Consider the following 12,531-nt stretch of genomic DNA (forward strand, 5'->3'; position numbering starts at 1 on the left):
AAATAAATATTACTTAACGCATAACATAGGATTACATTTATCAGTTGGGTTTTTTCTTTAGCTTTTCTCTAAAACATTATTATATGTATATTTGTTATTTTACAAATAGTTTTAATAAAAAATCATGTGAAAAAGTAATAAAACTATAATAGACATAATATTTTGTATCTTTAAAATACTTAAGACTCTATTAAGAAATAAGATTGACGAAACAAGACAGTTATTCCATTATACTTCAGTATTACTAATCTATTATCACCGAATCTGTATACGTAAGATGTATCATGAGGATAATTTCTAATTGTTCTGACTTCAAAACTTCAGCCTGGTGCTTGTCAGACGCTTTTAGATTTGTAAATAAGTGATGGAAAATAATAAAAGATAGTATTTATATATTATGTAATTATTTTATTTTTTACAATAATATTTAACAAAAACAAATATTTTTCTTTTTCAGGTGTTGATGTACGTTACAGGCGAAAAAGAACCTCTTATTTTAAAGCTTCCCATAATTATTGGGAACATTCCTCTGAAAAAAAATTTCTCCCTTCTCGCCGATTCGGAACTGGGAGACTCGCTTCATGCGGTTGCCTTTCCAAAGCACATCACGCACAGATACTGCAAATTACGTAAGAATTCAATTTTCTAAAAACATGATACAAAAAATTGAATATAAAAGAAAATGGATGAGGCTTAAAACAGAAGAGATGCAATCTTAGAAGAGTAATTTTCTTTCCTTATACAGTGTTTTTTTTTTGATGGGCCGGCTGAATTTCTTTTGAAACAATGACGCTATAAAAAAATTACGTATTTAAAATTTTTAGCCTAGTTTCAAATTTTTACTTTTTTGGAGAAAAGTTATGCAGGGTATCTCAGGGTATCATCAACTTCAAAATTTCAAATATATATCTTGACACATCATTGTAAAGGATTTTTTACGTTTTAAATTGGTCAAAAAATGACAACCTTATGGCAAAAAGTTTGAAAAAAAATTTGGTTTGCTATTTATTAATCAAAGTTCATGTCCAACTTGCCTGCCTTGCGTAATGATGCAAAGATTTGCTCTTTTTAACTACTCTTTAACCAGCCAGGGGAGATAGAGTGATAAGCATTTCCTTTCCTTTGCCGCATTTCTTCAACTTAGGCTGCTGGGTTATGATTGGGTCCCACAAAAAATAGTCAATTGGAGTTAAATCGGGTGACCGAAGAGCCCAACAGATCACCAAATGAGGTCCTATCCAGCCGGAAATAATGGTCTCACCAGCAAATAATTGTGTGCGGGGTACCATCAAGCTGGAGAAGACTGATGATGACAAGAGTACAAAATTCTCGGATTTTCTTCTGCCCACGTTCGAAAATGCCAACCTTTTAGTATGCCATTAGAGGTGAACTTGGATTCATCAGTCATAGGATGTATAGAAGAACGTTTTCTTCAGCCTCCCAAATCGACATTTGTGCAAGGAACGTTACACACCTCCAATAATCAGAGTCCCGAAATCCCCGACAACATGAGAGCGATTGTCCGGACTACACCTTTAATTTTATTTTTTTGAAAAACCGTTCCAACATTGCGGAGAAAGGATTTCGCATTTTCGTGAATACACATTGAAATATTCAGCTCGAATTATGCTGCCGGTTTTTTTGCTATAACTTTGTAATTTTTGACAATTTGAAACCGGATTGCAACATTGTTTTCAGAATAAAACATCCTTTAAAATACATAAAATTTAGGATGTATAGGGTCATATTTTAAATTTTGAAGTAGAACTGAGCCTGAGGTACCTTGTAAAATTTTTCTTCAAAATAGGTAAAAGCTAGACTAAAAAAAGTTAAACACGTTTTTTCGATAGCGTCATTAGTTCAAGAGAAATTCACCGCCATCTAAAAAGGACACCCTGTATATAAACCTAGGCTTTCTAAGCGTACTTGAAGAAATCTATAGTGATGATAAAATATATTTTTTAATTATAAAATTGTAATAGATTTTTTACATTGTAGGTTTTAGTCTTATATGGCACGAACGGGATTCGAACCCACGATCTTCGGCTAGATACGCCGCTGCTCCACCACTTGAGCTATCGTGACCTCGATCCACTCGGACATCAACTTCCTATCTCAACCCCATCTTTTGAGTTTTCCCTCCTTTTTGCCATTTGTCAAATGTCGTGTAATCGGATTGGATTCTCTGCGACAAATGAGGAGGGAAAACTCAAAAGGTTGGGTTGAGTTAGGAAGTTGGTGTTCGAGTGGATCGAGGTCCCGATAGCTCAAGTGGTAGAGCAGCGGCGTATCTCGCCGAAGATCGTAGGTTCGAATCCCGCTCGTGCCATTGACTTTTTTTATCTCAATTAAAAACCTTAATTAATTAAAATTTGTATTGACTAATTTTTGACGGTTTACCACATTAAAAAATTACAGGCTTTCAATCCTGGGTTTGCTCTGCACACTCAAGGGCATCCTACCTACTAAGTTCTATCTGGCCCACAGGTACTTTCGAGTATTGGTATTTCTGTACAAGAAGCACGGAGCGTCCCTCCGGGTTGCATCCTGGGTCCGTTACTGTACTTAATACTATTTTAAATTAATCCATATATGTTTAAATGGCATAAAGTGAGTAAAAATTCGAAAGGCTGCAGGTTGAGATGGGTGGTGTCTGAATGGATCGAAGTCAACGTAACTCAAGTGGTTAGAGTAGCGGCGTATTGAGCCGTCGGGGGTTAGAATGCCGCTCATGATACATCTCAACTAAGATTTTACATAAAAAGTATAATTAATTGAAATTATTTTAAATATATTATAACTGCAATTCCATCCTACCGAAAATGTCATCCACTACCTCGAGCTTTATCTAGACAAGTGACTGACTGAAATCTTTATACATGACTTAAAAGGACAGAACTAAACCGACGATACCAATTACTTAAAATATTGAGGCAAATGAGTTAAACTCTCCCTGGACAACAAAGTACAACTCAGCATTGAAACCCATACAGCATAGAACTATCTGGTTCTATCAAACATGCCACTCTAAAGTAGTTACTTTAAAGTACCTCGATATACCTGATAAGCCTTTAATATTAGAATGTCTTCTTAAAAAAATTAAATTAATACGTTGCCTTATCACTCGTTTTTTTAGTACGAAATGAATTAAAATTCCTTTTATGTCGGTATTTAGATCAATACTAATAATTATTTCTGTTCTTAAAATATTTATATAATATATAATATTTATATAATATATTAGTAGTAAGATAAATGTACATTAATTAATTTGTATTATATGGTCATAAATATGCCAATATTATTACCAATATTTACTTTATTACATATTTATATATAATCGCCTACAGTTGTGAAGCAGGGGCAAGATTTAATCGCATCAGAACTACATTTCAAACATATTTTTCCCGGACGGTCCGAAACTTATCAACAAAATTAAATAAAACTTTGAACTTTGACTGGAAAGTTGAGTGCTGATACACTCTCAAACTTTTGATAAAATCGGCCGTCACAACCCGCCCCGGAGGCACAAATGTGTATTACTTTCCGAAGTCGTTTACAAAACGTTTTATTTATTAAGTTATTAAATAATTAATCCGATTGTACGGCCAATGAAATAAACAATTTTGACGAATACGGTTATATAAAGATGATATTGATCCCTACTCTAAAATCGGCAAATCTCGACCTAAGAAGAACTCGTTCTGACATTAGTTTTTAAATGTGTTTTATTCTTTTTCATTTGCCAATATATAATTATTTTCTTTGTATATTTAGCTGTTTAGAATAATTGTTTTTTGATTTGTTGAGGAGTGTCTGTTGATTGTATTCAACTATTTTTATTATATTTATTGGGGTTAAAAATGTCCTGTAAAATGTTTAGTTATGTTATCCTGGCTGTCTTTGTTTTATTAAAATTGAGTTGATAAAGGTATGTCGGTATTACCCTCAAATTACTAATCCGGTGACAAAATTAAAAACGTAATTTATTGTAAAATTAAATTTTATTATGAACAGTTCGTATTGAGGAAGTCAAAGGACACCGAAACTTGAAAGGTAAACAACAAGTTATTAATGTTGTGTTTACGTTTTAAGTCACCTATTTATACCTAGTTATTATGCCCAATAAACAAATCAATACAAGTTTCCAGTTTTTCTGTCTTTGAATGTATATTGATAATTTACCCCTTAACTTTGATCAAAAGATTAAGATTTTGAGGTTATTTGTGTAAAGATTCTTCAGCTTATGAGTACTTACCTTTTCTTTCTTTTTTTAAAAAGACTTATTTGGATCTTTTTGACCTTGATTCTTGGAACATGATGGCAGTACAAACACCGTCCACGCTTTTGGAGGTGTTCATGACAATAGAAAACAATGTTCATGTTTCATTCGTGCTAGGCAGGTTTAATCCTGTGTAAATTATCCGTTAGTACACAGAATCTATTCTCTTATATAAACGTATTGTATATGATGTTGATTTTAGCGGACGCTTATGAATCTATTAACAATTTTTTAAAGTTTTTTGGTGTTTAGATTTCAAAAAATCATCTCTCATTCACTCTCTCTCCCCCTCTTATTGACTGTTTTGTTTAAGTGTTCTTTTTTTGGTAGACTGTTTAAAAGAGCTTAATTTCTATCGAATTAAACCTGTACGGTAATCTTCCATTAATGGCATGCAATAATACAACTAGATAGAAAAAGAGAAGGAATTGGACTATTGAAGTTAATGGCTTCCAGAGAAAAATTAAACCTGGCCAACATTTAATTGTCCGCGTTCACTCGAAACAACGATAGCCTACCGGTTACATAATTGACAATCACTTGTATGTTAAATTGCCGACAGTTGATTAATAGAGGTAATCCAAGCCTGTAAGCCCTCGCTAAGTTATAGTAGCTGCCAATTTTGCGAAGTGTAAAAAACAACCTGCCTTGTAAAATTTATTTCTGTCACATTCTTACGGTTAAGTAAAAACCTCTGGAAAGGAGGCTGTTTCTTTCCCAAAGGATTAAATCCATTTTTCTTCTTTTTCACAACACTTCTGTATTTGGACAAATTCATCGCGATTCTTAAACAGTATTTTTTCATGAAGGATTGTTCCCGATGAAATATAACAAAATGGGAGGTAATTTCTTGAAAAATGTCTTAGCACCTTGAAGAAGGAGGCCGAAGAAGACGTATCGCCTCACGTATTCTTACCGGATTTGAAGTACTGCTTGAAAGCTTTATACCTTCCGGTTGAACATTTTCAAGTCATTTCTTAGAAAGCTTTCCGGTTTAAAAAATAATGCATGTGTATCATCACTCCCTTGGCAACACAGTCAATGAGCGTGTTGAGTATAATTGAAGTTATTAATAAAAAATAAATGTGACTAAAATGGTAAAGTAAAGAGCCTTGTGACGTTAATTTGACTTCATGATTGACAAAATATACAACTTAATGACGTACAATCAAATATGCGTTTAAAAGGAAATATGCTATATACAGTTATTGTTTTTTTATCACTATTAATTCAAAATTTTCATTTATATTTCATGTGACCCTTTCATTTTACCAAAAGACTAACTTTGATATGATTTCTGTTGGCTTATCTGTTTCATATTAAAAGTTTAGATGCCAGTTTAGAGTCACGAAAGCTCGTATTGTCCTCCCGACTCGACTTTAGATTAGGTTAATAAAATAGCATAATCTCTCAAATAAAACATAATTAAGCCTTTTGCATAAAACTGTGGGGTTTTTATTTGTTAAATTTAACTTTCCTCAGAAAAAAACGAAACAACCTTCATTTTCACCTTGAATTCACTGTTTTCCCAAGTCCAATAAAAAAAATATAATTTATTAAATTCCTACATATAATTCTTAACCGAGATGGAATATCAGTCACCATAACTTTGTTGAGCCAATTTCAATTTGTTTCAGCTGCTGCGACAACACAAGAAAGCGTCAATCCCGAACAATCCGACTGCGTTTACAAGCTGCCGCATTTCAAGCCGAGATACCTTGTATACTACCCGAACGAAATTATGTAAAACAAAATGGAAAGCTTTTGTATTTATATTTAACCTAAATATACGTATTTATTTATACATGTTGTAAAAATATATTTGTAATAATATATTATATATTCTTTCACTTTAAACATTATGAACAGAATTAAATATATAAAAAGTATAAAAAAATAATTGTGCCAATTTACATGATTATTAAGTAAATTTACTTCAATTTCACATTATATGAATTTAATACACGAAAAATAAGGAAATAAACCCAAAATTGAAAAACCCACACCAAAAAATGTTGTAAATATTCATAATTTATTCAAATGTATGTAATAATTACAAAATAGTCTACCAGGCTGTTATTGTAAATACGTCAAAAATCTTATAATATTTCTAAAATTATAATTTATATTATGTTCACTATTGTTGTTTTGTACATCGTACAAAATCGAATACTTGAAAATATTATTCTGTCAATTAATTCGCTTTTTGCCTAAAATACACTGTTCTTTTCTTTGTGATATTAATCGTAAGATGTGCCTTCAATGTGCCTACGTCATGTGATTATTAACATTTTTTAATTTTTAAGACAATTCGTGTTTGAGAGAAATTTGAAAAGTACCTTGTTGGAAAAAGAGTGTATTAGAGAAAATTAAACTTAACTGAAATGTTGTAAATTATGTTAAAATTACAAACCAATGTAATAAATAATAAAAAATATATTGTTTATTTATTTATTTTACGAAAAATTCAATTTATAAATGGAGGGGTGAATGTAATAGAATAATTTAATAAACATGATGTTCATTATACATTTTTTCTTAATATTAGGAGTAAAGTAAGTTTTACTTATTAGATAAAGTAAGTATAAAAATGTTCAAAGAATTTAAGCCTGAATTGTTACTAGAGTTGAGTTCGAATCTCAAACAAATCATTGCCGGCGCTACGAGTATACTGTTTGTTAATACCTCGAAGTCGTGCGGGTTTAGCCTAATCATTAGCGTCTTACAAGGGCGATAAGGGCGTGAGATCACAGAATCAATGAAACTTTTTGGTGATACCAGGTTACAAAATATTAGACATTTGTCCAAGCATTCTTGTCAATGGGTCCTGGAAACGGAGAAATTTTTTCTTAGTTGTTCTTGTAAATCAAGGTTATTATAATCACTCGATCACTTACATTTGAAGTAGGATAAATAAGTAATATGCAAGATTGTATTTAAATAAGATTAGATATATAATTTTTTTATATTTATTCTTACAGACGGGTCCAAAACGGCAGAAGGCGTGGGGTGTGCCGTGTACACGGAGGGAGAAACTAAACAAGTATCGCTCCCTCCTGCCACAAGTGTGTACACGGCGGAACTAAACGCCATATCCCTCGCACTGAGCATGATAAAAAATAAAAACGACAACTCTTTTTTGTTATGTACCGATTCGCTCAGTGCGGTCCAGAAGCTCAGGAGAAGAGCCTCCGTGGACCCCTTAACAAACAAGATAAAAGAACAGTTAAAAGGGATCGATGCAGTTGGGAAGAAGGTCGTGTTGGCATGGGTTCCCGGCCACATAGGTATAGCCGGGAACGAAGAAGCAGACAGGGCGGCCAAAGGAGCCGCTGGAATGCCCCACGACGTTTCCCAACCTATACGCCCAGCGGACCTAAAACTACTAATTTCAAACTCAGTAAAAAAAGAATGGGAAACCCGCTGGGCTCGAAGAAATAGAATTAACCCTGCCAAACTGTGGCAGGTTAAGAAAGAAGTCGGTCCCTGGTCCACGGAGAACGGTTCGAAAAGGGAAAAGGCCATACTGACAAGACTACGCATAGGTCATACGAGAATAACGCACGGGCACCTTCTGGCCGGAAAGCGACCGCGTAGGTGCCCGTTATGTAAGGATAGAATAACGGTCGAACACCTCTTCAAGTGCAGAAGGCTTGATGTATATAGACAATATTTTGGCATATCATCGGACCTGTGGGTGGTCTTGAGGCACGGCAGCGGGAACAGACCGCTGTTCCGGTACCTCAGGGCTATAGGGATTTTTAAATGTATACAGTTTTATATGTGTGTGCTGTGTCTGTGTTTGACTTTATGTTAATTTATTGGAATGAATGTAATTTATTAGCATGAAAGGAAGGGGTGATTAAACCCCGCCCCGAGGAATATCGAGTACTCTGGGGTGAGTGTGTGACGTCTGGAGAGTAAAGTAAGTTATTAGCGAGAGTGGAGAGGGTTCAACCCCGCCCCGAGGAATATTGAAAGTGACCAGACCTCTATGTTTCTATCGAGTGTTGTGTTTGTGTTAATTTATCGGAATGAATTTAATTTATTAGCGTGAAAGGAAGAGGTTGCTTATAACCCCGCCCCGAGGAATATCAAGTACTCTGGGGTGAGTATATGACGTCTGCAGAGTAAAAGTAATTTATTAGCATGAAAGGAAGGGGTTGCTTATAACCCCGCCCCGAGGAATATCGAGTACTCTTTGGGAATGAATGTGACCAGACATCTATGTTTGTGGTGATGTATATATATATGTTTTGTTTTTATTCTGTATTTGACAACCTGAGGTACAAACGAGAGACTAGCATTCTAGAATATCAACGTAATATATATCTGAAATCAGAGAGTCAGTAACCAGATCGAGATGCTCAAATGGCTGCAGTTTAAAACAATATGCGCGAAAGAAAAGAAAAAGATGGAAAACACGTAGAGGGCCGGCGATGACCTCAGCTGTTTGTTGGCCCATAAACTTCCCACTTATATATATATTTATTTAAGTGAATTAATAATCAACGAAACACAAAAGAGAAACTTCGCATTTTGAATTAGACATAAAATAAAATATACGACGTATGGACGAACAAATGTGGCGAGTGTGAAAAGTTGACCGGCGTGCGGAGACATGAGCTGGCCGGCAGAATCATGACTCGGCCGTGCTGAGGACAGCGAGTCGTACTTTTGAATGTGGGACTTCCTTTCCTGCAGAACAGCCGTACTCGTACAATAATAATCCAAAAGTTGAAGTGGAGCGTAGAGAGAAAAGTGAACTGGATGTATGGAAGTTCGTATTGCTGGGCGGAAGAACGGTTTTCGAGTGGCAAAAGTGTAAATAAGGAGAGGAGCGTGATTACCAGCAGCTACGGATTAACTTCGCTGCTTTTGATATGCTTCGACTTCAGTTGAAATATTTAAAGTTTAAAAAAAACGTTTTGGGGGGCAGCGTAGCCGAGTGGTTAGCGTGAGAGACTCTCGGCTCGTAGATCCCGCGGCCGTGGGTTCGATTCCGATTAAAATCCGAGTGTTCTGTGACATAAAATTACTTACTGCACGTGTCGGGCTCATCTACAGTAGCTTCTAAGGATCATTCTCTAATAGCCTCATCGGACGATTTGTTATACTCTGCAATGCCTAAAAAGAAAGTGTTGCATTGTTTTTCGGTGCCTTGAAAGATGGACCGCCCTGTAATTTATATAATATTACATATATATATCTCTGCACTGCAGGGGGAAACTGAATAAGTTCAAAAACACTTATGCGATTGCGATTTTAAAGTTTATACCTTGGTACAAATTCAATTTGTGTACTAGCTTTTTTATTGTACCTCATATTTAATCAAATTTAAGGCAGTTTCTTTATCATGTATGTTTTTAATCAATTAAATTATATTTTGACTTTCTGGTACTACACATTATGAATAGTACAGTTTTTCTCACAATTTTTTGGCCCTTGCCCATTATCGTACCATCACTTATGCAATAATCCATTAGTATCTTTGATCGACTTGGCAGGTAAAATGGGGAAGTCAAGTTTTATTAAAAACCACTATATTGAAAAACTGGGATTACTGCAATAAATCAATTATTTTTAGAAATGAAACAAATGCAATAATACAAGTGCCTAAAAAAGATATTTTTTTTCTCCCATCCAAACCAATTCGAGATGTCAAGTCAAAATATCACATCGCGTTTAGAAAGAAATGGTTTACTTTTCGGGATAAACTATTATACCCAGTTAATAGAAAAGATAAATGGTGTAGTGAGTGTGTTGTTCACTCTTTTTAAAAAGACAATTTCTACTCACAGTAAGTTGTTTTCAACTATCAGGATTTCGAGCCTACAGCTCATCATCAGGTTTTAGAGCTCCTTCGACCTGATGAAAGTTTGAAATCCGGATCGTTGATAACAACTTACTGTGTGTAGGAACTATCTTTTTAATAAAATTGAACAACACACTCACTCCACCATTTATTTTTTCCATTAATTATACCCAGTTTGTCAAGCCTAAAGGCTTATGGAAGTCTGCATTTAACACATTTTGGCAAAATTTGACTGCAGTTCTACCCCCCGACAGTCCAGCTATTGTACTCAATTAGATTCGCAATATTTTCATATGCTACGCAACATAAGCCAAATTGATTGATATATAATCAGCATGAATCACATGCGCAACAAAGATATTATCATAATTATTATAATTTACGTAAAAAGGCAATATCTAGCTGGCTAATCTGGTAAGAACGGTCGGAAACGTGTCTAATATTTCGACCTAGTATCCTATAACCATGTTTAATTAAAATCGGTGATCGTGGTCCTCTAACAGATTTTTTAAGCATGTGATATTTTACTAGATGTCCATCCTTGTCAAGAATGTATTGTACATACGCACACATACAGAAACTAACAATCTTACATATAAATAATTTTCTTACTTTAGAATTTGGTTTTATATATGACGTACAAACATAAACACGTGGCGAGTTGTGCCTATTAGCTTATCGAAATCCACCGGCTTTTTAACTTTTGCTATTGACAGTACACTGCCGGCAGAGTCGGGAAACACCTATCCCGAGTCCGGCTCAGACCTCAGTCCATCCATCTAGGTTGAGCTCCGGAGGGGTGCTGTCAACAGCTATTCAGGACCCAACGCATACAAAAATAATTTTATATTTTTATATCCTTTATAAAAATATTAATAATTTTATATTGGCGTTGGCTTAACATATTTTAAAGCGTTTAGATCAAAATATTAAAATTACAACGCAAAAGGATTGATGAATGGGCAAGAAGGGATGAAATGTTTTCTGATTTTACTTTGAGTGTAATTAACATAGAACATAATATAAAACAACATCATTCAGGTAGTATTCGGTTCCCCTCTGGACGCTTTTCCTCGATTGCTTTTCTAGAATTTAAGGTCCGATTACTGACAAGAAGAAATTAAAGATCCAATTTCTACCTTACCAGATGCTTACCACTCAATCTTCATCCGATCTTTAATTGAGACTAGCTGCTTTTCTTGTATGGTCCGCTTCTCTGAGGGCGTTATTATCAACGAACATTTATACATCCAGGAAAATACCGGAATTTTTTCGTTTTCGAAAAAGATCTAATGAATATGATGCCTGTAATTATTTTATTAAAAAGTTACAATAATTGAACAAATATAATTAATATATATTGCGTGTAAAATATTTTTATTAATATTTATTAGATTTTATTATGTTTCGTGGTAGCTTGACCAAATAAATTCTTTTCAATTAATTACGGTTTTGGTTGAGATAAAACTGTCAGTGTCACGAGCGGGATTCGAACCCACGACCTTCGGCTAAATACGCTGCTACTCTACCACTTGAGCTATTGTGACCTCGATCCACTCGGACACCAACTTCCCATCTCAACCCCACCTTTTGAATTTTCCCTCCTTTTAAATGGTTTCTCAACTAAAAACCTTAATTAATTGTAATAATTTCCTACTTTAATTTATAGAATTTAGAACATTTTGAACACATCACAATGTTTTTATATTTATTTTTGTGTAGTGTTTAGTGACCGATAGTCAGTGATTATTCTGAGATCGTGAGATGCGGTTTGGTGTGACGTAGGTTTTAGAAAAACATTTTCTTTATCCTGCCGACGTTTGCCGAAGTATTTGATTTCTGCGTAATTGTGTTATTCTTTTGTGTCTGTGTTTTGATACTCACTGCTACTATCTACTCTCAACACAAAAGTATGACACAATTTGGAAGAAAACAAACACTTTGAGCCCTGAAGATGATCTTAATAAAGATCGATACGTAGCACGATAAAGAAAATGTTTTTCTAAAACCTACGTCAGATCAGACGTCCCATCTCAGCTCCACCTTTTGAATTTTCTTTCCTTTTTGCCATTTTTCAAATTTCGTGTAATCTATTTGATTCTCGGCGACAAATGTAACCTTTTTATCTCAACCAAAACCTTAATTAATTGAAAAGAATTTATGTGGTCAAGCGGACCAGGAAACCTAATAAAATGTAATAAGTAAATTGAAGTATATTATTCACTAAAGCTCTCTGTGGCCATTTCATTTGTCGCCGAGAATCAAATAGATTACACGACATTTGAAAAAAGAAGGGAAAATTCGAAAGCTGCGTTTGTGACACCGACTTTTTTTATCTCAACCAAAACCTTCATTAATTGAAAAGAATTAATATTTATGTAATATTATTAAACATTACCAAAAATTCTACATGTTTAAAATTTATATTTAATTT

The 12,531-nt window shown here is 34.3% G+C and overlaps 1 protein-coding gene across 1 annotated transcript in view; it reads left to right on the forward strand.

Moving 5' to 3' along the window:
- Positions 1 to 6,107, forward strand: part of LOC106667111 (arrestin domain-containing protein 17-like) — a 64,687-nt gene extending 58,580 nt beyond the window's left edge. Inside the window, exons 9-10 of the mRNA XM_014394820.2 lie at positions 458 to 629; positions 5,920 to 6,107. Of these exons, the coding sequence (XP_014250306.1) occupies positions 458 to 629; positions 5,920 to 6,029 (282 nt within the window). The 3' untranslated portion in view covers positions 6,030 to 6,107. The remainder of the gene's footprint in view (positions 1 to 457; positions 630 to 5,919) is intronic.
- Positions 6,108 to 12,531: the final 6,424 nt, after the last annotated feature.

Source organism: Cimex lectularius, unplaced genomic scaffold (genome assembly GCF_000648675.2).
Source record: "Cimex lectularius strain Harlan isolate CLEC.00 unplaced genomic scaffold, Clec_2.1 scaffold113, whole genome shotgun sequence".
Lineage (NCBI taxonomy): Eukaryota > Metazoa > Arthropoda > Insecta > Hemiptera > Cimicidae > Cimex > Cimex lectularius.